The sequence below is a fragment of the Lepidochelys olivacea genome (genome assembly GCF_965140295.1).
Source record: "Lepidochelys olivacea isolate rLepOli2 genome assembly, chromosome: 23".
Taxonomy (NCBI): domain Eukaryota; kingdom Metazoa; phylum Chordata; order Testudines; family Cheloniidae; genus Lepidochelys; species Lepidochelys olivacea.
This window is the reverse complement of record NC_140433.1, coordinates 2,390,745-2,407,762: the sequence shown is the minus strand read 5'-3', so window position 1 is coordinate 2,407,762 and position 17,018 is coordinate 2,390,745. Positions and strand designations below refer to the sequence as shown.

Sequence of the window (17,018 nt, the reverse complement as noted above, 5' to 3'; positions counted from 1 at the left end):
GGATCTGACCCTCTCTTCAGCAAGCCTGGGATTTAAGGACCAGCCCGATGCCCTTTGATCCAACTCTTAACTCCTGTGAAAATAGCGACTGCCCCGAAGTACCTGCTGCGCATTTTGACTCAGCGCTGGAATCTAGCCGAACACCAGCAGGGCGCCTCGGCCTTGGAAGCAGGTGGCCTGAGCCCAGGGAGAGATTTGCCCACGCACATCCACAAACGTCTCTTCTGCCCTGTGCTCTGAGGCGGCTCGGCAGGGCCTCGGGACAAGGCCCGGTTTGGAGCCTGCACCCAGGGAGCCGTTCTGAAATACCTCCGCCCAGAGCCCGACCTTTCACAGCAAGAGAGTTTGTCAAGGGCTCAGTCTGTTTGGTTTATCAAAGAGCGGGTTGAGAGGGACTTGATTACAGCATAGAAGCACTTGCAAGGGAGGCCAATTCCAGGCACCCCAGGGATTCTTAATCTAGCAAAGGAAGGTACCACCAGCCGGACGAGAAAGGCAGACAAATTCCAATTAGAAATCATGAACAGATCTGTATGCATCTGGCTTAGCCAGTCACGATTGTGTCTTTTCTGACACCGCTGGGAGCCCGGGGCCAGTGAGGCGGCTAAAAGCAACGCCTTAACCCGCCCGACACCGGCACGAGTTTGCCAGGTCTCGGGGCGACTGATCAGCCCACTCGCTTCTCCAGCTGTGAGGTTGTGAGGACGAGTCAGCCCCAGAGACAGACGCAGCGGTTTCTCTCTGTGCTGGTCTTTCTCCTGCTGCCTTATGTGTGTTTGTCTAGTTTTGTCTTCTGGGAAACAGGATCAGAGCTTCAACAGCTGCACCTGTCTCACTAACATCGTGTCCCTTCCCCAAAAAGGACAATTACAATGATGAGGACCTTTAATGCCATCTGAACGGTGATCAGACGGGGCGGGTCCTTATCAGGTCTCTCTGCAGCTCAACAAAACAAGGGCCGTCATTGGAATGAAACCCTGACTTAATGCTCTCTGTTTCAAACGCTTTAGGCGCTTTTCTGTCTTTTCAGGGATTATTCTGAAAAGGTTAGAAAGACTTTTAATGGGGCTGTTGCCATGGGACGAAGCAGCCAAGGTTTCTGTATTCAAAACCCCACCCTTGTCTGACGATTCGTGTGGGACAGCAACGGGGTCGTGCTGATTCCCTCTGGGCCTGTTTATTCCCTGGAAGTTAACAGTTAGCAGGGAGGAAGAGGAAGACAACTTCTGATGTGCTCCATGCACTAGAGAGGGGATAAAGTGCCACGTAGCATGTTGTTATTCTTTATTATTTGAACTACCGTAGTGCCTGGGACCCCACTGCGCCAGGCGCTGTACGTTTTTATTGCTGTTCAGTGTATGACAGTAGCACTGTGGTGCCCCAATCATGGGCCAAGCCCCCACTGTGCAAGGCACTGAACAAAACCAGACCTAAGAGAAGATCCCTGCCCCAATCACGCTCTTACAGATGGGGAAACTGAGTCACTGAGACGCTTGCCCAAGACTATTCTGGGAATAAAGGTAAGTGGGAGGCTTGAAAGGCAGGTCCATCGGCAGTACGCAGAGAGCTGAGGTCAAGGCTCCGAATCCAGAACCACCGGGCTCCCAGGCCAGCACTCAGCAGAGCTTGTGGAAAAGAGTCCATCGAAAACAGCTTGTTTCTGTGTTTTCACTGAAAAGTTTTAAAGCTCGAAACCCGCAAAATTGCAATGGAAGCGCTGGAAATTTCTGAAGTAAAATTTTAGCAGAGACGGAAAAAATGATCGGTTTCGTCAAAAAACCGTTCATTCAGGAGAAAAAATAAATCTCTCGTCCGTCAGCGCCATTGCTCAGACCTCCCGCACAGCCTGGGCTTGTTGTCACAAACCCTCCACCCCCACCCCCGTGGGACCAAGATCGCAGAAAAACATTGTTGCTCTGCTCCATCCCACACCCCACTCCCCTCCCCGAGTTATCAATAGAACCCAGGAGTCCTGACTCCCAGACCTCCTCCCTTGCACCCTAGCAACCTGCTGATAGACAGGGAGATGGGATGCTGCAGTGTTCTGAGCCGGGCTCTCAGGATGAGCACGCTGGCCCGTGGGCAGAGCTGGGGCTGGGAGCTCCAGGCTGGGGGACAGCGGCTGATCTGCGCCAACACCTCTGGTGGGCAGAGCCTTTCCTGAGCTCGACCGGAGCATCTCAGCTCTGCCTGCAGCTTGCAGGAGAGTCCGGTCTCCCGGCCTCTCTGCTGAGACGCTGCCAATCAGCGCCCACGCTGGAGACCCCCAAACTCAGTTCGCGCGGACGGCCCAATGGCTGTCAGACGGCAACAGCTGTGCCATGTTCGCACCCCGCGGCTGGCCGGAGAAAGGCAGGAACTGAGCGTCCAGGCCTCTTGTCTGCACTTCCTCCTTTTGAAACAGCAGGTTCAGACAAAGCGCTGAGCCCCGTGTGATCTCCAGGCCCCAACAGCTCCTCCACTGCACAGGGAGAGATACTCCATCACAGCAAGGACAGCCGGCCTCGGGCAGGGGCAGAGTGTGAACAAGGCCCAGCAGGAGGAGAGCAAGCAAAGGAAAACCTTGGGGACACTTTGTGACAGTCAGATCTGCGAGAATCGGCTTCTCCAGTGCTAGGAACTGGGCCACGGGCAGGTGGCCTGTTTGGGTTTCCTGTGAGCTGCCTCTGTCTGAGCCTGCAGCACGGTGGGGACCCCAGTCAGAGGCACTGAGGCAGAGACGGGGCCTGATCTGCAAAGCTCAGAGCCAGACCCCAACTTCTTCCCCTTCTCCCCTGAGACAGGAGCCACCCCTAGCCCTAGGCTGAGAGCTGGGTGCCCCTTGCCCCCCACTTGCCTTTGAGAGACAACAAGGGCTTGCCCCAGAGACAGACTCCTCTGGCTCTTGGCCCTGTCAGGCGCCATCACAGGGTGAGAGATCAGCCGATCAGAGTCGGAAAGCGTCAGTTTCTGGCCCTGAACTCAGCTGATCCCGGTTGGGAGCGCAGCTGCTGGGCCGCAGATAAATCCTCACCCCCCTGCTGCGGTGTCGCACTGAACGGCAGGTGCCAGCAGGTGAGCAGGGCACAGGCGCTGAAGAAACGCAGCTGGCGGGGTTAGATTTGTGCCATCGTTGCTTCTCGGCGAGCTGGCGCAAACAGCACGAGACCTTTGCTCTTTGCCTTTCTCCTTCGCCCTCGCGCCAGCCCGGACGCAGGGGTCTGCCCGAGCACCGCTGGGGACCGCCTCCGTTCCAGGACCGGCGCAACTAGTTGGACTAAGAATCTACCCAGCCTCTGTACGGCTGATTTCTCCTCCAGCGGGAAACTGTCCTGTAAGGCTACCTGTGATCTGCTACCTTCCTGCTCCAGGCCAGGAGGCAACTGCTCCTTGGGAGGAAACACGCTTATAGATGGCACCAGATCTCACGCCCCCCGCTCCCCTTGGAGCCTGGTGATGCAGCTGGATTGGGAGGAGCAGCCCCCTCCTTCTGTTTGGAGAAGCACAACCTCGGCACCCCTCCAGAGCCTCCCACCTTCCCTGCCCACGCAGCTCAGGGCTCACCAGCTCCCGAGTATATTAACAACTCGTTAATTTCCCTGGCTTGTCAGCAGGGCCAGATGAGGCAGGGCTGATGAGCCGGACAATCAACCTGGGAAATCAATAGCAATTTCTTGGTACTCGCTGAGGCTGTACAGACTAGCTGATTGAGCCAGAATCTTCCAGATGGTGAGGGCCCTGGAGAATGGGGGAGCTTTGTGAGCCATGGGGCAGCCTGCCTTCACACCCAGTAAACAGGGGTTCCCCAGGTTTGTAGCACCGTCCGCCGCCCACCAGCCCGGTTCCCAGAGTGACGTGGCCAGCTCGGGGCAGAGAGGATTGGTGGGTTCTGCGCAGAGCACGCTAAATGGGGTTAGGCCTGACGAAATCGCGGGGGGGGGGGTGACGTCCCGCGTTGGTACTGAGCGCAAGGCAGCGTTAGCGGGTGCTGTGCTGCGGGGAGCTGTGCGGATGATACACTAGGGGGGCGCTTTCCCTCCTCAGTCAGTGCTGCGGGAGCATCCGTTTTGCAGGGCAAGTTCAGTTGAGGTCATGGTTAGTAAAGATCCCGTGTTATAAGCAGCTGCCACGCCCCACCCCAGAGCTGGCTGCATCTCAGCGCTAGCCCAGTGATCCCTGCACAAATAGCTGGCATGCCCCACCCCACCAGTGGCTGAGTGATCCCCTAACTAGCCACCACCCCGTAAGACTTAGTTCTTCCGCAGGAAATGCTGCGTAAGGAGTGCAGGGTTCAGACCCACATCAATGAGAAGCCCCTCCGAGGGCTGACATTTCCAGCCCAGCAGGCAAGGTGGCGTTTGCAAAGGGGAAGCCACTTTGGCATCACTTCACTCCAGTGCAGGTGCAGAGATTGCCCGGTTGATCCGTGTGCACAAGCAAGGAAACCCCTGGAGAATCAGTAAGTCTTTGCTAGGGCTCGGCAACCTGTACTTGGGGAGGCTCAGAGGGCACCGAGGGAGCTGGGATCATGCGGGCACAAGACAGACAGGCAGGATACAGGGCAGCACACGGGCTGGGCTCTGGCTAGGGTGGCCTCATGGTGCTCTGGGGTTCACCGGGCCCTGGCTCTGCAAAGTGGGGACAAAACGCGCCATCACCTCACCGCCTGGGGAAACTGAGGCACTGGGCAAGGACGCGCCTTGTCCCAAGCAAGTCTGTGACGCAGCCTGGAAGAGAACTCTGTCTCTAAGTCCCATGCCTTAATCAGAAGCCCCTTCCTCCTGCGGTCTTTTCCATCTCATTTCTGTCATTCGCCCACACAAACGAAGCCTTCTCTTTGTTGGCAGCCATGGCAGAGAGAGGGCAAAGAGTGAGACCAACATTGACGCAGATCTTAGACAAGAGTCTCCCCGGGCAGAGAGGAGGCCCCACAGAGCAGCTGGCCCTACTGCTAGCTACGTGGATCTGTGGGGACATCTGAGGCTCTAGATCTGACCTGACAGCAGCTTGGGCACTAAATACCTGTCGATCCAGCCGGGCAGTGCAACATAGCATTTTAAGGATGCCCGATCTCCGCTTTTGGTGACATTCCCCCCCCACCCCTGTTTGTGGGTGGTTTGGAACAGCGCTCATGCATCCTGACAGGCCACAGATCACAGTCGAGCCTGGGGAAGGGAAATCAGCCCTGGAATCAATAGAGTCCGAACGAAAACACCAGCAGCGAGCATCCCCTAGCATGGTCAGTGCTGCCTGGGAATCCGATTTTCATTCGTGCCGCCCTAGAATCCCACTCGAATGCCAGCTGACTCGGGATCACCACCCTTTCCAAACTCTCTGATAGATAAAGGTTTTGCCCAGGCTACACTCCTGGTGCTAGATCCAAAGTAAGAGAACGTTGCCTTTAAAACTAGCCACTCCCAACCTCACCTAAAGCGTTTCTGAAGTCGCTCTATAATGAAAAAGAAATGTTTCATTCAAAACGAGAGCAAGAACGAGGCAGGAAGGGTATTAATTATGCCGTTAAAAATTCATTGAAAAAGGAGTTCCTCAAGTCGGCGCTATGCACACAGAAGCGATCATTTAGCGTTGGTTTTTCTAGGCAGCCATCCAGGGTTTTGCACTGGTGGGAGCGGTGGGATGAGTGAGCAGGATGGGACACTGGCATTGGTGCATTCCAGCGTTTTTTAAACAGGAAATAGCTACTTACAAATAAAGGATTTCGGGAACGGGCATGGTGTGATTATGATTAATTATTTTTATTAGGGTAACTCCGAGGAACCCCAGTCACGGCCCAGGCCCGCTCTATGCTAGGCCACGGTGCTGTACATTTTTACTGCTGTTCGGTGTATTATAGTAAAAAGAAAAGGAGGACTTGTGGCACCTTAGAGACTAAGGTGCCACAAGTCCTCCTTTTCTTTTTGCGAATACAGACTAACACGGCTGCTACTCTGAAACCTGTATTATAGTAGCATCTCAGAGCCCCAGTTGTGAACCAGGTGCTGCACAAACCCAGAATGGAAAGTCCCTTCCCCAAAGAGCTTCTGGTCTAAGGCCTTGTCTACACTAGACTGGGGCTGGGGGTGCAGGTATACCGGCAAGGTTGCCAATTTTGCCTGGACATATTCCTGGAGGTTTCATCACGTTACATGATCTTTAATTAAAGATTCATCTTTAGTTCCTGGAGGGTTGGCAACCCTATATCCCGCCCGAGCCTTTCATGTGGGGACAGAGCTTCTATTGGCAAAAGTGTGCTTTCTTTGGCACCGTTTAGTACAGTTCCCTGAACAAAATCCGCAACCCTGGCAGAAGGACTTTTGGCTGCTGTAACTGCATCCACCCTGGGGCTTTTGCTGGTATAAACACGTTGTCAAAAACTATCACCCTCCTAAATCGACATTCTCCTCCTGGCAGGAGATTTGGGCACAGACCAAGCCCGAGGAGCAGAGAAGAGGCGACAGCTGGAGACAGGCAGGCAGATGTAGGAGCACTGGGAGACAATGATTTCGTCTCAGATTTATATTCTAATGTGGGAAATCCACAAATTAGCCTAATTTCTATTCCAGTAGCACCTAGAGCCCTCAACTGAGATCAGGACCCTGTAGTCCTGGGCGCTGCACAGACCCTCACAGAGCAAGATTGGGGTCCCCCCACTGGGCCGGGCATTGAAGAGACCCCCCTGAACTGAGATCAGGGTCCCTCACTGGGCCGATCACTGCACAGACCCCCCGCAACTGAGATCAGGGTTCCCGACTGGGCCGGGCACTGCACAAACCACCACCCCCCTCCACGACGGAGATTGGGGTCTCCCACTGGGCCAATCGCTGCACAGACCTCCCCCCCCCGACTGAGATCGGGGTCCCCCACTGAGCCAGGCACTGCACAGATACAAGCGAGAGCACTGGGCCCAGAGAGCTCACAGTCTGCACAGACAGAGGAAGGCTGGTTCTCCCCGCGTTACAAGCCAGAGCCAGGGAGTGATTTGCTTGAGCTCCCAGAGTAAGTCTGGGGCAGTGCCAGGGCTCAGTCCCGGGCCAGGCCCCCCCACCACAGGAGCAGGCTGGTTACACCCAGTGTGAACAGTAGTGATCTGGGGGCGCGCTGCATGACAAGCTCTCACGGAGCCGGCCGAAAAACCCTAATAATACAGTCGAAGCTCAGAGGAGAACTGGGTGTTTCCCCGTGTCAGCCAGCAAAGGCAGACCCCAGCCCACCGTATCTAGGTTCTCCTGCCTTTGCTCTCTGAGCTCTGGCCCTGAGCAGCTGCTAAGCGGCTCCTTTTAGAGTCACGTATTTCACGGCCCTAGCACGAGCCCTGGGAATCTCCTCCCCCACCCCCTTTTCCTGCTGCAAACCCAGGAACTCTTCGGGGAACGAGGGTTTCTTTAGGGCACAGGGAGCTGAGGGCTCCCAGCCATTTGCACAATGTGGCACTCAGCACAGAGATCGCTATACGCACGACTCCCTAGATCGTCACACCTGCTGCATACCAGGAACTTGAGTGGGGCTTGAACCCAGATATAGCCCTTCTCCAAAATCCCAGCCCCCTGCGCTAATGGCGAATCCCCCACAGCTTTGGCAGTACAGGGCATAGGACAAACAAGTGAGAAGTTCTCATTTCCCCCAGCAGAGAGCAATAATACCAGCCAGGGCAGTGCAATGCTTTTTCTTCTCTTATCAAAGAGGACCTGGGAGCAGGAAATTGACACTGATGCCAGGGGACGAGTATTTACAGCTGATGTCTCCCCCTCCCCGACCCCACTCCCCAAAAGTCACCAGAGAGCCATAAGGAAGAGGTGGCCTTTAAAGAGCTAGAATACGAAGGGCCCGATTCTCCCTAGCTCTGCGCCTCCTTCAGGCCCAGCAGAAAGCACTGCCAGATCTGAATTTACACCCACCTGCCACCGTCTGTAGCAGACCCACGTCCTCAATAGCTCGGACACAGTGAAGCAACTCGATCCGCACTGAACCACGGGCTACAAGCAATCGAGCCCACCGCCTTGTCTGCACTGAAGATTTGCCCCAATTCCAGCCACTGGTGGGAAACCCCACATCTGGCACAGATCTTGGCTTTCCACAGTGGCTGGCCACTGAGGGGTGGCATCTCAGTATGGCCAGCCCCCATGCCTTCAAAACTCATTAGATTAAATATATATATATATAGGCTGGGGTTTTTTCCCCACCTTCTGCATTTGGGGCCAGTAGGGGGTTGCATTTTCCAATATTTCTCCCCAACCATGAGGGCTAGAAACTTGCTTTTTTTAACTTTTTCACAATAATGAAAGCCAACATTCTCAGCTAATCCCAGGACTCCAGGAGCTGAGGCTTGACGCGCTCCTGCATGCAGGCACACCCTCACCAGGCTGCAATGCTGGGTGCATCTCCAAGGCGGACCAGGCCGACGGTTCGTACTTACACCGTCTCGTCGTCCTTGAATTCCAGCTCCCCGCAGGCGTCCTCGTAGTCGATCCCCGCTCCACGAGCCGTCCCCTCCACCGTCCGGTAGGGGACGATCACCGTCCCCCGCGCCCCAGAGCTCCGCACCACTTTCACCTCCATGGTGCCCTGGCACTCGCTGACACGCAGGAGCTTGTCCTGGAAGGTGAAGATGCCAGCATGGTCGTCGTCCAGGATGGTGACGGTCGCAATCAGCGGGGCCACCAGCCGTCCCTTGGGGTGGTCGGCCGAGTCGGACTCAAACATGCCCTCGGCGTCCCCCACCCGCAGGTTGAGCAGGCGGACGAAGAAGTGCTCGTCTTCCTCGAAGATGTCATCGTCGATGATGCCAATTTTCAGCTCCTTCTGCGTCTCGCCCGGCTTGAAGATCAGCGTCCCCTCGCTATATTCATAGTCGGAGCCTGCCTTGGCTGAGCCATCCTCCGTCTTGTAGTCCACGTAGAAGGTGTGGTTGCCCTCCCCGCCCTGCTGGCAGGCCACGGTCAGCGTGACTGAGCCGCAGTTCTCCAGGCAGTGGTACAGGCAGGGCTCAAAGAAGATCTTGCTATAGTTCTCCTCCTCCGCCTCCGACGGCACCTCCAGGAGGTTGGATGACTTCTTGGAGAACTCCGAGACGTGTTTCTTCAGGATGTTCCCAGCCCCGGTCATCATGCGGGTGGCTTGGATGCGGTAGAAAGCTCGGCTCTTCTGCTGGTGCAGCAGGGCATAGTAGTTGGCCATCTCCACCAGCTGCTCCAGCTCTTTGTCCGGGTGCTTCTGCTTGAGGTCCTTGAGGATCTGGATCACCTCCTTGCGGCTCTCGTCCAGCTCCTTCTCCTCTTGGGTGGAGGAGGCCAGGGCTGGGGACGCGGAGGCTGTCCCGTCCATGAAGATGTTCTCCCGGTGGTCGTTGGCCAGGAAGCTGCCATCCATCTCGATGTCCTTGGGGAACTCCCCTTCGGTGCCGATGATGATGCCACTCCGAGGATCGGCGCGGTACCTCTTGTAGACATACTTGTAGAAGAAGAGCCGCTTGTCAGCGATCCAGGCGAAGACCACGCAGACCGGGAAGAAGACGAGTGTCAGCAGAGCTTCCCAGACCTGCACCACGCCCGGGGAGATGACCGCCAGGATCAGATAGAGCCAGATGTAGGCGAAGATGCTCCAGGAGGCCGTGACGAAGAAGACCCGCAGGTGCTTGATCTTGCGGCTCTCCCCGGCGGGGATGACGTAAACGCAGATGGCGATCACCACGAACATGTTGAAGGCGGCGCTCCCCACAATGGTGCCGGGGCCCAGCTCCCCAGCTTGGAAGTTGTGTCCGCACACCTCTATGACGGAGAGCATGATCTCGGGTGCGGACGAGCCCAGTGCCATCAGGGTCAGGTTGGAGACCGTCTCGTTCCAGATCCGCACCGTGCCAATGCTGGTCTCGCCGTTGGCCTTGGTGACGGTGATTTCCTTCTCTTTGGAGGTGATGACTTCGATGGAGGCCATGAAGCGGTCGGCGATGATGGAGACCCCCAGGAACATGTACATCATGGCCACGAAGTAGACAATGGCCCTAGCAGCTTTGTCGCCGAAGGAGGGGTTGTCCGGCTGCCAGACGGGCAGCAGCACCCCCGGCTGGCACGTGTTGGACCCTTGGCAGCTCACGTTGCTTTCCGGCACTGTCTCCAAGGCTCCCGCTTGGTGGAAGTTCTCAGCCAGGAGGACGGAGGCCAGCAGAGCCTTGGAGAGGAATTTGGGCAGGGGCTGCCATGCCAGCGCCATGATCTTGGACGTTTCGGTGCGGCTGCCAGACCCGGCAGGATCTAGAGGAGAGAACGAGAGAGATTTGTGATAGCACTCCAGGCTCACACCTCCTTGGGGCTCGGAGCATCCCAAAGCACTCTGCCCTCCCAGAGCTGGGATAGAACCCAGCCCTGGCTCCCAGCCCTTCCCCCCAATCACTAGCCCCCACTCCCCTTCCATTGCTGGGACAGATTGCGCCAGGCTCCTACACTAACCAACCGGCTCCCGCCCCCCCTCCCTTCAGCGCCGTGCTCTGCTCGCTGCGACTCTCAGACCAGCTGCGAGTCGCTGGTACGCGACAGATGGATCCCCCCAAACACAACCTACGAGCTTGGCTCTGCGTTGCAGCCCTCCGGGCGATGCGTCGCTGTTTTTATGCCTTCTTCCTGTTCTGAACGCTTCTACGGAGCTCGCTGCCCGAGGCTCGGGCAGGTGCAGGAAACCCGAGCGATTTGCTTGGGTTCTAGGGGAAGTGGATTTCAGGGCATTGCAGGGGCCGCCCTGGCAGGTCGGACCGAACAGGGCCAACGGTCGCTTCTCCTGACCCTTTATTGGGGCAAGATCCCCCGGAATCATCCCTCCGCTATCCCAGCCCTGGGCTCCTCCTTCCCCCAGGGCCCCTCAGTCCTGGCCCGCAGCTCCCTGCTATCCCAGGCCTGGGCTCTTCCTTCCCCCAGGGCCCCTCAGTCCTGGCCCGCAGCCCCCTGCTATCCCAGCCCTGCCATGCACTCCCCTGACAGTGCCCTTCAGTGCTTCAGCCACCTTCCCAGAGGACAGGCCCAGCCACGCCTGCACCTCTGAGACACCAGCAGACTCCCGCTCAGCAGAAACTGCTTCTCTCGCCCGGCCGCCTGCCACTTTCTGCCCCCCGCGGCCGTGCCCAGTGGGCACCGGGGCAGCAGGGCTGAAGGAGGAGCTGCAGCAGAAGGTCTAACCCAGCTGGGCAGGGTTCAAATCCAGCAGCTGGAGGCGGGCAGCTGATTCAGTTATGGTAGCTCAATAGTGGGCTGGGGCCGCAGTAATTGGCTACATCTGTGAAGTGGGCAGGCTGGGAAGGAGGGAAGGGATAACGGTGGCACTGGCCCCTGGTCCCAGCAGGTCCCGGAGGCAGAATGGGGAGCGGGGTGGGCAAGGCACTCCAGCTCCAAGCTGTAGGATTCGGGTGAGCTAAGTGGAGGCAAAGCTAGCCCTGGAGCAGGTAGGAGACACTTGGTTGCTTGACTGGAGTTACCCCCTCAGTTGCTTGCACCAGGAGTAAAACCCAGCCCCAGTGCCCTCTACTGGAGGGCATCAGGACCGTACCTCTGTGTCTCATGAGCCCTCCACTGCTAACAGTTAGTGAGGATTTTCCTTTAGCTCTAATGGCAGGTGGCTTGGGCTTTTGGGGCTGGAGGGGCTGGGTTTTCCCCCCACTGCGTGCACCAGAGCGCCCCAGAGCTATGGATTTGTTATCGGCCGCACACCGGGGGGTCTTGCTGCCCAAAGGGTGAGCCTTGGAGATGGCCACATGTCTGCAGGGGGTGGGGTGGGCTCAGATTTATCCCAAGCGACTAGTGATGGGGGGACACCTCAGAGACCCAGCACATGCGCTGAACATCGGGGCTCCCTTTAAGGTGTCTTCCTTCAGGCCGCCCAAAATCCCTGCCCACTTGTGAACAGCTTAGCTATGGGCCCTGGATCCTTCCCACCGAGCGAGTCCTGGGCTGGGTCCCACAGGGGAAATCCTGGGGACCGACTCCCCTCTCACTCTGGCTGGTGTAGCTATCGGCCCCCAGCCCCTGATTTACCGCAGGGCGAGCGAGAGGGAACGAGCTCCGTTCACTGCCCTGGAGAGACTCTCAGTCCCTGGCTCCCGCTGGATCCCAGCCCGGCTACCATGCCCCACCCTGCGCGCCCGCGAGAGCTCTGGGCAACGCTGACTCTGTCCCCGGGGGCATCTCCGCCCGGCCCCATTCACGCAGCTACCCGCCACCCGGAGCCACCTTCAGAGCAGTTTTCCGTTCATTAGCCCCGGTGGGAGGGACGCGGCCCCTGACCAGCACCGCAGGATCGTGGCCGCTCCAGAAATGAACCACTGTGAAACAAGCACGGCTCTGCAGCTGCGTTCTCCCGGGAACAGACCGGGCCCGACCCTTTCCTCAACAGGACAGAGCATCAGACGGAGACTGCGACCGGCCCCACCATCTGTAAGCACTTCAGCCCCAAGGCACCGCGCGCTTAATGCCTGAGCTAAAGGGGTACGCCTCTTAGCCAACGGCAGCCGCAGTAGTAGGCTGTTATCCTCTCCATGGCCCATCGAGGAGGAAAAGCCAGACGCACACACGGTTTTGTACACACACACACACACAGAGTGTGCCCGCACACACGAGCACTCTGCACACACGGTTTTGTACACGTCCCCCCACCATGCTATAGACAGATGCAGTTTTGTGTACACACACACACACACAGAGCACGCGCGTACACACACCGTTTTGTGTACACACACGCACGCACAGAGCATGCGCGTACACACACCGTTTTGTGTACACACACACACAGAGCACGCACGTACACACACCGTTTTGTGTACACACACACACACACAGAGCATGCGCGTACACACACCGTTTTGTGTACACACACACAGAGCACGCGCGTACACGCACCGTTTTGTGTACACACACACACACAGAGCACGCGCGTACACGCACCGTTTTGTGTACACACACACACACACACAGAGCACGCGCGTACACACACCGTTTTGTGTACACACACACGCACAGAGCACGCGCGTACACGCACCGTTTTGTGTACACACACACGCACAGAGCACGCGCGTACACGCACCGTTTTGTGTACGCACACGCACGCACAGAGCACGCGCGTACACGCACCGTTTTGTGTACGCACACGCACGCACAGAGCACGCGCGTACACGCACCGTTTTGTGTACGCACACGCACGCACAGAGCACGCGCGTACACGCACCGTTTTGTGTACGCACACGCACGCACAGAGCACGCACAGTGCGAGCACACACACGCACGCTCCCGCACGGTTTTGTACACACAATGCCCCCCCCCCACACACACACACGGCGCCACACCGTTTCGTGTACACAGGCACCAGGCATGCCACATACACACACAGGGCGTGCACACGCACACAGCCGCACGCACACACGGTTTCGTCCGCATGGCTCGCAGCCCACGTTTTCCTTTGGCCGCCCGCTCGGGAACAGTGGCATTAGCCAGGCGAAGGGGGTACTAGCCCTGCAGCCAGAGGCGGGCCAGCCCTCCCTGGATTGGGTCGTCCCAGAGAGAAAGCAGGGGGAACTCAGAGAAGCCGCTTCCTCCCAGGGCGAGACACTAATTAGGTTTAGCAAAATGATGTAAAATCATGCCAGTGGGAGACACTGGTTTTTAACTGCCGTTCTTAATAAGAGATCATGTGGGTCTCCGGCTGCTGCCAGCCACATGCATACATCCATGGCGGAGAGAGGGAGGTAGAGGGACAGGAGATCCCCAAGCTACAGGGGGCCCCCAGTCTTCCCCCTCTCCCGCACCCACAGCAGGATGCACTCGGAGCAGGAGGCAGGAGAACCAGGGATCCCAGGGCTGGCGGGCAGCAGGGGAGTGGGAAGGAGAGAGGGAGTGTTTTCAAGCTGCCACGGACTGGCGAACGGGGCCCATCAGCCCCATGAGAGCCCCACGACTTTGCAGCGGTGAGCAGAGTTTGCCGGCTCCCTTGCCTGCCAGGCACCCTGAGATCCACCAAAAGGACCCTGCCAGCGACCAGCCGCCCTGGCATTGTTGGGGTCTCCTGCCAGCCTAGCACGAGTGGCTGAGCCGGGGAGGGCAGCGCATCCTAGTGATCACAACGAGCTGCCGGCGACACGTCTGTGGCTGCGGATTCCCGGCCCCTCGAAGCTGACAGAGCCGATTCTTTCAGCCGGAAGGACCTCATTAAATCCAGAGGCCTCATTAGCACAGGTGAGATGAGAAATCCCGGGCGACTGTAATAAGGGGGGGGGGAGTGAGCGGAGCTGGGGGGTACCCGGTGGCCAGACTGCTGACCAATCTGCAGCTCTCGCTGGTCGCAGGCCCCCGGAATTACTAGGAGCCAAGCCTGCCACATGCCAGCTGAGCCCGGGGGCCGCACCACGGTCGCCGTGCGTGGCTGGTACAGAGACAGTGGCACCAATCCAGATGCCCGGGGTACAGGGCATTGTCCCGGCGCAAATCCTAACTTTGCCTAATCCCCGAAACCCCTGCCTCAGTGGGCATCCCTGGCCATGCTGCTCTGCCGGAACTGTGTTGTCCAGGAGCAGGAATGGGGCAGTGAGCCAGGGCTGGCACGAAGCCTGGGTTGGCAGTGGCCTGCTACAGACCCACCAGGATCTGCGCTTCCTAGCAACAGGTCACCTAGGGACCAGTCCTGCCCGGCCCCATGCGTGCGGTGAGCCCAGTGGTAAGCCGCCTCCTGGAGGTATTCTCAGAGCAGGGGTTGTAAGAATCGAAAACAGGCTTAGTGGTTAGCATGGGGTGGAGGGATTGGAGAGTCGGGACTCCTGGGTTCTATTCCTGGCACTGGGAGGGGAGTGGGATCTAGTGGTTAGAGGGGGTCAGCAGAGGTTAAGACTCCTAGATTGTATTCCCAGCTCCACCAGCGATTGCTGTGAGACCCTGGGCAAGCCACCAACCCCCTCCATGCCTCAGTTTCCCCATCTGTAAATCAGGGGTTAATGATCCTCTCCTCCTCTGGCCACACACTTTGAGGGCCCCGGGTGACATGAGCTAATTATGACAATGAATCTACAGGCCCAGCCACACTCCAATGCTCCCCTCCACCCTGAGCAGCTTGAGTAGCCGCATGGAGCAACTTCACTGAGCTGTGTGAGCACCAGCCAGCTCGGCACCAAGAACGAGGGGAAGGGCCCGACACAGGGGAGTCAGGGCGGTGTCTTTACACTACCTCTGCCAGATGCCCCCAAGCAGGTCTTGGCCCACACCGGGCCTCCCAGCCCCCTGGCCCCTCCTGGCCCCGGAACCGGCCCAGCCCTGCACTGCTCTGGAAGGAGTTTGTTGTAAATAAGCACAGCAGTTAGAGGCAGGGGTCTAACCATGGGTTCCGTCTGGGAGGAGGGCAAGGCTGGGAGTCAGGATTCCTGGGTTCTATTCCCTGGTCTGCCACTACACCACTGTGTGCACAAATCAAGTCATTGCTCCATACCTCAGCGTCCCCGCCCGTCTCACCCCCACACCTTTCAGGCACTGTGGGGAACATTAAAATCATCTGGTCACTTGGGCAGCCTTCATCCTTCCCCATTGTGCTGAGGCAAACTGAGGCAGAGAAAGATGAAGAGAGGCTCCCAGGGCAGAGCTGGGCATTCTGCTCAACCAGTCTCATCGCACAGGAGCAGGGGGGCACTGGACGAAACTGAAAGGCAGCACATTTAAATCCCACCAAAGGAAATATGTATGGCACCACTGGCCTGTGGGACTCCCTGCCACCAGATCTCAGTGAGGCCAAGAGTGTAGGAGGATGCAGAACAAAGGAGCAGCCACTTATCCGGACAATGAAAATATCCACAATTATAAGCTTTGACGCCCGCGGTCTCTTTTCTCACCAGGTGTCACTCACGTGACCCTGGGTACCACAAGAAAAACAGGCCCAGCTGCCAAATGCGCAGCAATGCACGCCCATGGCTCAGGGCAGGGGAGACGGGGAGGGAGGGGAGCGTACAGAGCTCCGTGGGGGGCCGGGGCCGGTGGGAGCCACAGCAAACTCGCCGGCGCAGCAGCTGCTGGGGACTGGGAAAGTCGTCTGCTGCTCTCGCTCCCGTCTCCTGCCTTCGTTGGCCAGGGGGCATTTCGAGATGCAATCTGCGCTGCACACAGAGGCATAGCAGAGACCTGCGGACAAAGGATGGTCTTTGCACGACCACAGGGGTCTGAAAGCATAAGGCGACTGCCGGCCGCCGTATGCGATTTCCTTCCGAGGGACAAACCCCCCAAAGCTCAGCGCCCCGATGTCTGGTCAATTGCAACCCCAGCTCCTGCACTCCCAGCCCCCTGATCCGCTGTCAGATGCCCTAGGGCTGGGGGGAGCTGTCCTTCCCCGTGGAGCGGTGGCGACTGGACACCCTGGGTGCTGATGACACAGGATGGCTTTGCACAGGCAGGAGGGAAGGGCTCATGGTTAAATCTCCGGCCAGGGACTTGGGAGGTCTGAGTCCAATTCTAGCTCGTGCTATTGGTTCCCGTGTGACATGTGGGGGGGTGGGGGTTCCCAAAGGGACCAAAATAAATCCATTTAATTCCATTAAATCTCTTCCATTTTGGGCCCCACCTCCAAAGTCGCAACACTGACAGTGGGGGTGGGGGTTCCCAAAGGGACCAAAATAAAGGCCAGATTTTCAAGCTAAGCCATTTAAAAATCCAGCACATTATCCCACTAGGCCTCAGCGGTACACTGGGGAAAATGAGCCTTTTATGACGATTATTAATGTATTTGTATTGGGTATAGGGCCTCCTTGCGCTAGGCGCTGTACAAACACAGAAGCAAAAGACAGTCTCATTGTCTATTTTGTCTAGTTAGACTGGGAGCTCTTCAGAGTAAGAACTGGCTCTCACTATCGTGGAGTGCTCGGGACGATGGGGCCCTGATCTCGGTCAGGTCTGGGCAGCACCTGGTGCGACGGGGCCCTGATCTCAATTAGGGTCTGTGCAGCGCCCGGCCCAATGGGACCCTGAGATGGGTATTCTGTACAGCACCTGGTGCAATAGGACCCTGATCTTGATTGGGACGATAGGGCTCCTTCTCTG

General features: G+C 57.7%; 1 protein-coding gene across 2 annotated transcripts in view; it reads right to left on the bottom strand.

Moving 5' to 3' along the window:
- The window catches only part of SLC8A2 (solute carrier family 8 member A2), a 78,660-nt gene that overhangs the window by 47,769 nt on the left and 13,873 nt on the right, over positions 1-17,018 (bottom strand). For both annotated transcript variants that reach the window (XM_084612090.1, XM_084612091.1), the window contains exon 2: positions 8,393-10,226. In XM_084612090.1, the coding sequence (XP_084468216.1) occupies positions 8,393-10,226 (1,834 nt within the window). The remainder of the gene's footprint in view (positions 1-8,392; positions 10,227-17,018) is intronic.